Here is a 9,666-nt window from a genome sequence, read left to right on the forward strand (position 1 = left end):
TAAGAATTGAATTAGAGAGCTCTCTAATTATAATTGTTACTAGTAAGAATTGAATTAGAGAGCTCTCTAATTGGAATTTTTACTAATAAAAATTCAGTTGTAGAGCTCTGTAATTAAAAGTGAATGGAAGTCAATGGAGACATATGACTAGTAAAAATTCATTTGTAGAGCTCTTTAATTAGAATTGTTACTAGTAAAAATGTAAATACAGAGTTCTCTAATTTAATTGGTACTAATAAAAATGCAATTACGATAAGTAACGCTTAGAATATTTTAAGCTAAAACAGCCTGCCATACAAAGACAGAGAACTCAAACACACCTGCTAGTTTGCACTGGTTACACTCAGAGATGTGGCTCACACGTGAGGCTGACTGTAGCGTGAAAGCATCATAACCCCCTTAGATGTAAGGCTACGTTTACACTGGCGCGCTTTTGTTTAAAAAATTAAAACAATCCTCATCCATACTGGCATTTCAGAACAGATCTCTGTCCATACTACCTAGTTCCATACCCTAGCCCAGTCAGGTGTGCCATAGAAAATTATCCAAAATTCGTATCTCTATTACATTTCGTTATTATTACTTTAAATCAGTTCTATTGGTCCTTATGTCTGTTTGAGAGTTTTACAAATATTTAACCAATGAAAAGCATTAAAAAGAGCTTGACACCAAACCCCATAATGCCTTTGAATCTTCAAACTGTCAGTGAAACCTTGTAACTTCACCTCGCGCTTATTCAGAATGAAGCACCGCGCAGCGCACAGCCTGGAGACAGCTCTCCGCTTGTTCGCAATGCAAGGGTAAATAAATAGCTGATGTTTGAATAAGAACAGCACTTTCTTTACTCAAACACTATGTATGTAAAGACTGATGTTTTTTTTGGGTGTTTGAAGAGTGAAGTAGAATCTTAGCATTTGCCATCTTTGTTGCCAATATACTTTTGTAAGTTTCAAATATCATAGCACTTCATCGTTTATATTATGAGATTGTGGCAAAGTGTATGAAATGACAAGAAAAACTAAGCACCCATACAGCTACAATAAAAGTTATAACCTGTAAGTTGATTAAAGTATATAATACAATGCACTTGATAGCCATTCTAATGATAGACAAAACGCAGATCTCCGTCAACCAACTCTGACGACGCAGTGTTTAATTATTGGAGAAAAAAAACGTTTTCTCTTTCTTTCCCCCACTGCCATAGGGTATGTTTTTGTGAAACGACACCACTGTACACGACCGAAAGTGTGCGTTACGTGATCTTTTATGCACACTGTAGCATGATGCTACATAAGACAATAAATAAGATTTATATTACGCTTTTACTCGAAACTCAATTTAAACCACCAGCGAGTGTTTGTAATAACAGTTTGCCGTTTGGCCATGTAATGTTGTTGAAATATGTTATGTCCTCTGAGTAAGAACAGTGATTGCAGAAAAGAGAAGGTATATAACGTTATACATACTGGCAAACAGCGCTGGAAGGTGCTAGTGCTTGTCAGTAAATTAGTGGAAAATTAATAGAAATTATGATTTTGTCTGAGCTATGCATTTTAAAACGAACATGCACTAGTGTAAATGTAGGCTAACAGATGTGTAAACTGAAAACTTTTTTTTTGAGCATTATTAAAATTATTTTCACTGATTTATTGTGTTGGATATATTTTGTTCCTTTGTGCAGTGGCTCGGGAGTCTTTGAATCTGTAAACGTCAATAAGCTGAAAATAATATTTTGAGATAATGTAATCTTGTTAAAATTAATTTCATAAAATTGGTATAGAAAAAAGTATCATTCATGAACCCAACCCTAGATGCCACTAAAAGAAATTTCCAAGGAGAACTTTCTCATGTACATTACTTCCAACTTTCACTCAAAACAGCACCCTCTACCTACTAGCAGGAATTTAACACTCATCATAAGTGTTTTAAAAGTATGCTGAAACACTCCTCACAATGCACATGACATCACATTCCAACTGAAAGGACTAAATATAAAACCAATCAAATGACAGTAAAATTCTAATTAATCCACTGAAAAATACTTCTTGAATGTAACTAATCTGTTAGCTAATCTGTTTCTGTAAAGTATGTATGTGTATATACGTCTTGCATGCAGAGATCTATGTACATATGTACAGTTTTCAGTTACTTTATACCGGATGATTGTTAGTGTTGAACATACTTGAGTTTGTCCAGTCTGTAGTTTGGATCAGAGAGCAGCTCGACTAATGATTGTCCTGGGTGATTGTAGCTCAGATCCAGCTCTCTCAGGTGTGAGGGGTTTGAACTCAGAGCTGAAGCCAGAAAACAACAGCCTTCCTCTGTCACCATACAGCCAGATAATCTATAAACACACACACACAAACACTTAAAATCACATCATCTGGGACAGACTCAGATTCCTGCAACTCTGTTTTAAATCAAATGAGTCAGTGATCAACGTGTCACCTTTTTCCAACAGGTTCAGTTCAGTTGGAGTAACTCTGGGTTTATGGTTTTACTTAACATCATAGTGTTGATGGAGCAGAATCGGTCTCAGTAACAACAGGCTAAAGCAAATACAAACCAAAGGCATCTAACACACTGTGGTCTGCTGATATATTACAAACACACAGGAGATCTGTGTGGACGAGCAAAGGGCCTCTTTAATTTCATAACCAAGTGAATTTTTATCTCTTTTTCTTACCTTAGTATGTTGAGTTGACAGCGTGAACTCTTCAGTCCAGACAAAAGCTTCACTCCTGAATCCTGCAGGTCATTGTTACTCAGGTCCAGCTCTCTCAGTGAGGAGTTTGATGATTGTAGAGATGAAGACAAACTTGGACAGCACTGATCAGTGAGATTACAGTAAGCAAGTCTAAAACACAACATGAAAAACTGTTCAATAAAGATGAAGATGGTGGGTTAAAATATTGTCACTTGGTAGAATTCGACCATATTAGGTTTTAGTCAGTTGACAGGGAATTTTCTGAAGACTTTATTCTCCACATTTTCCAAGGCAGAACGGACCAGAATAGCCATCAAAAGCTTGTGCTCATTATTATTATTATTATTATTATTATTTATTTTTCAAATAAATTATTTTATTATTGTCAATCCTGTTTGGTCAACACAATCTCATGACATTTCATAACTATGTTTTGTTGAATTGGTGGCTAATTTATATGGTTCATACATTTTCACATAATCTGCTTATAAAATTATTCATAAATGTCTGTTAAGTAAGGGAATTCTGCTTGTTGCTGCTGTAGTTTTGTTACTCTGCATCACTTAATGGACAGCTCCATTTTGACATGGGCTTGTCAGATGTTTTGTTCCATCCACTGATACAGTTATCACTGTAAATCATAACAATGCATTGTGTAACAATTTAGTGAATTTTTACACTTGCATTTGTCATTCAGGAGCACTTGAAAGCATTTGACTTTGAGCTGATACAGAATTGAGTTGGTACTACTGGTACTGTAAAAATACCCACTCCCCAAAATAATTGAAAAAACTGTCCAGATATACACGATTCACACAATTTTGAATTAAAAATTGCAAATTTTAGGAGACAGCTTTGTAAATTTGCAGTCTTATGTACATACATACATATATATATGTAAACATATATGTAAAGCACCATATGGTCCCTTTAATCTCATAACCAAGTTTTTCTTACCTCAGTATGCTGAGCTGACAGTGTGAACTCTTCAGTCCATCAGACAGAAACTCCACACCTGAATCCTGTATGTTATTGTGATTCAGGTCCAGCTCTCTCAGTGAAGAGTTTGATGATTGTAGAAATGACGACAAACTTTTACAGAACTGACCAGTGAGATTACAGCATAACAATCTAAATGGGAAAAAGTACAAATATTCTCATGTATCTTTCCAAAACATGCAATTCCTGATTTTTTTTCCTGCTGTTTATTATTTGAGTGGCTGGCTCGTATTTTGAAATACATTGATAGGTCTGTTAGGTCTATTTATTGTCTCTGGATTGAATTATAATTTAGAAAATATCCCAAACCTTAGTATGTTGAGTTGACAGTGTGAACTCTTCAGTCCATCAGACAGAAACTTCGCTCTTGAATCCTGCAGGTCATTGTGACTCAAGTCCAGCTCTCTCAGTGAGTTTGATGATTGTAAAGATGAAGACAAGTTTTTATAGAACTGAGCACTGAGATTACACTCAGCAAGTCTATAACACAGAATGAATACAATAAAAAGGAGATCCAAAGCACAAATTTATGCAGTAACACTATTCAGACTAATCAGACTGGCCAGTCACAGTGGAAAAGTCCAAACTTTGTGCTGTTCCTGTCTGTAGGGTCACATATATCTGTTAGTAAAGTTAAGAGTGTCTTTATTATTTTTATTTTAGGATCCCTTTACAGAAGTGAGAACTGGTCATAAAAAATCTAAATCTTTGAACATTTAAAAAGTAGTAAAAAGGTTAAATTGACAAATTTACAGATGTTTATAAATGTGTATGTCTTCAAACTGCTTCTAATTTCCTTTTAAATTATTGCCATGTCAAAGAAAAGTGTCATGATTTGATGGAGGAATTACAATCCTCCTTCAAATCATATCAATTAATACTCACAGAGCTTTTCTGCAGTTCACCACAGCTGGTATCAGTCTCCTTCTACCCTCATCTGATGTGTTGTATTTCTTCAGATCAAATTCATCCAGCACCTCTTCGGATATCTGAATCATGTAGGCGATTGTTGAGCAGTGAGATGGAGAGAGGTTATTCACTGAGTGATTCTCTGATTTCACAAACTCCTGAATCTCTCTGTACAGAGTCTGATCCTTCATTTCCAGCAGACAGAGGAACAGATTGATGCATCTGTCAGCAGAGAGACGTTCATCAACCTTGATTTTGTCTTTAATGTATTGTGTGATTCTTTTGGTCTCTGAGCTGTTCACTGTGTGTGTCAGTAGATCCTGTAAGAGTCTCTGATTGGACTCCAGTAAGATGCCCAGCAGGAACCGTAGGAAAAGATCCAGGTGTCCATTTTCACTCTGTAAGGATTTATTAACTGTTGATTTTAGTAGCTCATACAAATTGTATTCCCGACGGTACTGCTGATAGCCTTCTTTCAAAAACAACTTTAGTGATTTATTTTTCTTGTCTACATGGGAGTAAATCACAAAGAAAGCAGATAGAAACTCCTGAAAGCTCAAATGTATGAAGCAGTAGACTTTCCTCTGATGAATCACAGATTCCTGCTTAAAGATCTCAGTGCAAATCCCAGAATACACTGAGGCATCAGTGATGTCTATGCCACTCTCAATCAGGTCCTCCTCATAGAACATCACATTGCCCTTCATCAGCTGTTTGAAAGCCAGTTCAGCAAGTTTAACAATCACATCTCTGTTGTATTTTAGGGGCTTCTCTGGATCTCTCTCATCATACTTCTGATTCCTCATGTTGATCTGAGTCAGCAGGAAGTGGATGTACATTTCAGTCAGAGTTTGAGGGATTTCTGCATCATAATCTTGTTTCAGGAGGTTTTGAAGCACAGTGGCTGAGATCCAGCAGAAGACGGGTATGTGACACATGATGTTGAGGCTCCTTGATCTTCTAATGTGTGAGATGATTCTGCTGGCTTGATGCTCATCACTGATTTTCTTCCTAAAATATTCCTCCTTCTGAGGCTCATTGAATCCCTGAATTTCTGTCACACGGTTGATGTATTTTGAGGGGATCTGATTGGCTGCTGCTGGTCTGGAGGTGATCCAGATGAGAGCAGAGGGAAGCAACTCCCCTCTGATGAGGTTTGACATCAACACACCCACTGATGAAGACTCATTCACATCACTAACTCGCTTATCATCTGAAAACATCAGTGTAATTCTGCTTTCATCCAGACCATCAAAGATAAACACAACTTTACACTCTTCATAAATCTTTGAGTCCAGATCTTGAAGTTCAGGATGAAAGTCCAGCAGAAGTCTGTGAAGACTGTACTGTTGATCTTTAATCAAGTTCAGCTCTCGAAATGGAAGCACAAACATGAAATCTACATCCTGATTGGCTTTTCCCTCAGTCCAGTCCATAATTAACTTCTGCACAGAGACGGTTTTTCCAATTCCAGCGATGCCTTTAGTAAAAACAGTCTTGATTTGGTCTTTCTCCTCATATCCTGGTTGATGCAAGGGTTTAAAGATGTCATTGCAGTAGATTGGAATGTCTTGTGCTTTGGGTCTTTTCTCCATCTGTAAAACCTCATGTTGTTTATTCACTCCTTCAGTTTCTCTCTCTATGATGTAGAGCTGTGTGTAGATCCTGTTCAGGAGGGTTTGATTCTCTTCTAGTTTGGATCCCTCAGATAAGCTCTCATAATTGTTCATCAAGCTAGTTTTGTGTTGGACTTTGACCCTCTGCCTAAGGGTCTGATAGTCAGAGTCAGCACAGGTCAGACAGGACATCACTGATCTGATCACATCATCTCTCTTCACTCTGCAGAAACAGTGAGATGAACAGAAAAACTGTGAAGCAGCATTAAAATAAATAAATAAATAAAATAATTCAAATATGCGAGCATTGCTAGAGCTGACAGCCTAGGGGGCAGCGCTTAGAGCGTTGTTGCACTTCAGATGACCTGAGGTTGAGATCGCACACCATAATCTGATGTCTAATTAGAAGTGACATTTTAGAATTTCTACAATCTAAAATGATTATTCAGCTCTTTGTTCCCAACTCCATCTACATGAAAGTGACAGCTCTGATATTGACTGTGAGACATGATAGTCTGGTGTAATTTTTATTATTACTTTTTGTTGTTGTAATCACTCAATTGCCGGTAATACACCACATTTTCATGGAAACAGCAGAGCTGATTTGTACACAAGTAACACTATTTGTAATGCACAGGGGGAAAAAATCTAATAAAACTTCAGTTTTCACTTAATTAATTATGACCATTTCTTCAAGCCCAGTTATATTATGTTTGAACTGATTCTAAATCATAAACTAAAGCAATATCATAATTATTAATGCCTTTACTGTTATTATTTCAGAACCTCTAAAGTCCTTTATGTAATCAGTCTTCCACGTTCTTACAAATGAATTTAAACCAGTCTATTTATTTATTTATTTATTTATTTATACTTTAGACGGCTTACCCCGTTCACCCACAAGCAAAAACTCCTGCATGAACCACTTATATTGACTTTATTTTGCACATACAAAATAATGGAATTTTATTACTAAATAAAAAAAAATATTGTGTGTGTATGAAATTGGAAATTTGTTCAGTATGAATGAATATGATGGCACTGGTAAGGACAGCTGAGAGAAGCACCGGAGCTCCCCTGTCCTCACTCCAGGACAAGCACCAAACAGGTAAGCAAAATCATCACTCACCCCACACATAAGCCATTCTCTCTTTTTAAACTTCTCCACTCTGGTAGGTGCCACAGAGCTCTGTGCACCAGAACAATGAGACACAAGAACACTCAGGACATCTCTGTTATGTAAGGGATAATGTACATTCAGCTGGATGTACATTATCCCTTGTTATTATAGCCGTGTAATAAGAACACTCCCCCATAAAGACATTTCAATATTGCTGCAGTTTTACTGAGTGCACTAAATTGCTAAATAGACAAGTTGTTTTTTACTATCCTTTTTTTTCCAAAACAGATATAAATTGAATGGATATTAGACATTCTGCCTTCCTGCTGTGCTCATCCAAAAAAAATGAACACAGTTCTGAAATATGAAATAAATTTAATAAAACTTTACATGATAGTTTAATATCTGTTTCAGTGTGAGAGCAAAAGCCAGAAAAAAGAGTTTTTTAAAATCATTTTTTCTCTCCTTATGTCATTCACATTCTTCAAAAATGCAATGCATTTAGACTGCTGAAACACTTTCATTTGTTTTAAACTGGCTGATCTGGTTTCTGTTTCCTCAAAATAGAGGGGAGGGACAGAAACCATAAAATAGCAAAATCATAGCACAGGATCACACAAATATTTTAAACCTTCTGACTTTATTTCTCATAATTAAGTCTTTATCTCTCACAGTTGTGACTTATGACCTCAAGTGTCTCATTATTGTTGACTTAAGCAGCACATATTCATCTTTTTTGTTGGGATTCTGTTATTTTGGTTACACTGGTATAAAGTATGAAGTCACAATTAGATTTATTGTATGGTATTTTAAATCTAAAACAAACAGGTTTCCATAGTCTACTGTTGGTTTAAGACGCAACATTTAGGACCAACATTGCATACAGTCAACCAAAACAGATCTTACTATCTTAGATCTTATGACTGTGATGCTTGTAAATCAGTTCTTCCTTTCAGAAGTCTGCTGCTGAAATAGTTTCAGTTTTTCCATAACCAGATCAGCTAGTTTTCTCAGTCTGTTTCTTATCTTTTCAAGACAAAGCGTAGCAGAAAACAATGTAGATCATTTTTCAGATATGCACAGGTAAACCAGTTTTCTTCCTTTTCACATAAGTCACACAAAGACAGAATTCACGGTTTACAATCAATTTAAAAAAAACTTTAAGTTAAGATGATGCTGACATTAATTGCATAAATAGTGGGTGAATAAATTAAACAACTTTACACAGTGTATTTTTTCTCCCATGTGATTAATAAAAATAATGAATTTAGATTTTTGAGCACAAATCCCCATTCGATTCCTTACTGTTCATGTGTTACACACAAAGAAACAAGTAAGAAGACGAGATATTTATATTTTTTATCTTTACATCACACAACACATGGTTTTATACTCACTCAGATACAGTGGTCACTGCTCCATCACAGAATTGAATTTGATAATTCATGGATGTGTCACTCTTCACAGACACACAGCTGGGTTCTGAAGGTGCTGCTTCATGTGTGTGAACATACTCCTCCTCTCTCTTCTAATATATTTTACAGGCAGTGCTGTAGAAATAGACAATAAAATATACAACTGCATAGACAAATAAGAAGCTCCCCCAAAAAACTCCTGTATGAATTATTATGCTACAAAATATATAGCAAAACAAACTACACTTTCAGCCTGATAAACAGATTCATACTTTGAACCACAAAGCTTTGGATGAAAAACCACCTGTCAGACACTGTTCAACTCCTAGTTCAACAGTTACGGAAACAATAGTCAGTCTGAAACTTAAAGGCTGCCAAGAGTAAGAAGTCGTCACAGTAGAAAGTAAAGTTTTTGTAAATGCTCGCTAATTACAGTAGGATAGAAATATAAACATTTACACATGCAGTCATATTGATTGGACAGTGCATGAGAATTAATCCATAAATGTGTTCTCCAAACCTACCTCTGTTTCAACAATGAAGATCATCAAATAAATCATTCAGTTCAAAAATCCATTCTGTCTGTAGATAGCAGCATTAAATTGATGTGTTCTCAAATTCTACTTCATTCACATACAGCTTTCCTCTCCTGATGTTGTTAACGTTCTTTCCTTCACACATTAGTTGAATTAGTTCTCTTTTGACAAACTGGTTCAACTTGTTCATCTGTAACAGAGGAAACAATGCAGATTGTTTGCTAATCAACAATGCTAATCCAGGTTTGTGGTCTCATTATATGATGGCTATTAAAAAATTATTAAATTAGTTCATTATATAAATTATCTGGATCACAATTAATGTGATCACAATGTTCTGTCCAAGTGCAGAAGTGCACGCACA

At 35.9% G+C, this 9,666-nt stretch overlaps 1 protein-coding gene across 1 annotated transcript; it reads right to left on the reverse strand.

The window, feature by feature from the left end:
- Positions 1-2,182: 2,182 nt before the first annotated feature.
- LOC127159072 (NACHT, LRR and PYD domains-containing protein 3-like) lies at positions 2,183-9,424 on the reverse strand (the record flags this gene model as incomplete). Its single annotated transcript, XM_051102009.1, has 7 exons — positions 9,291-9,424; positions 8,749-8,901; positions 4,592-6,454; positions 4,016-4,186; positions 3,665-3,838; positions 2,687-2,857; positions 2,183-2,344 (listed from the first exon to the last, which is right to left on the reverse strand). Coding segments are annotated over exons 2-7 (2,591 nt in total), but the record flags the coding sequence as incomplete, so codon positions are not given.
- Between the last annotated feature and the right edge of the window lie 242 nt (positions 9,425-9,666).

This window comes from Labeo rohita, unplaced genomic scaffold, assembly GCF_022985175.1.
Source record: "Labeo rohita strain BAU-BD-2019 unplaced genomic scaffold, IGBB_LRoh.1.0 scaffold_1898, whole genome shotgun sequence".
NCBI classification, from domain to species: Eukaryota; Metazoa; Chordata; class Actinopteri; order Cypriniformes; family Cyprinidae; genus Labeo; species Labeo rohita.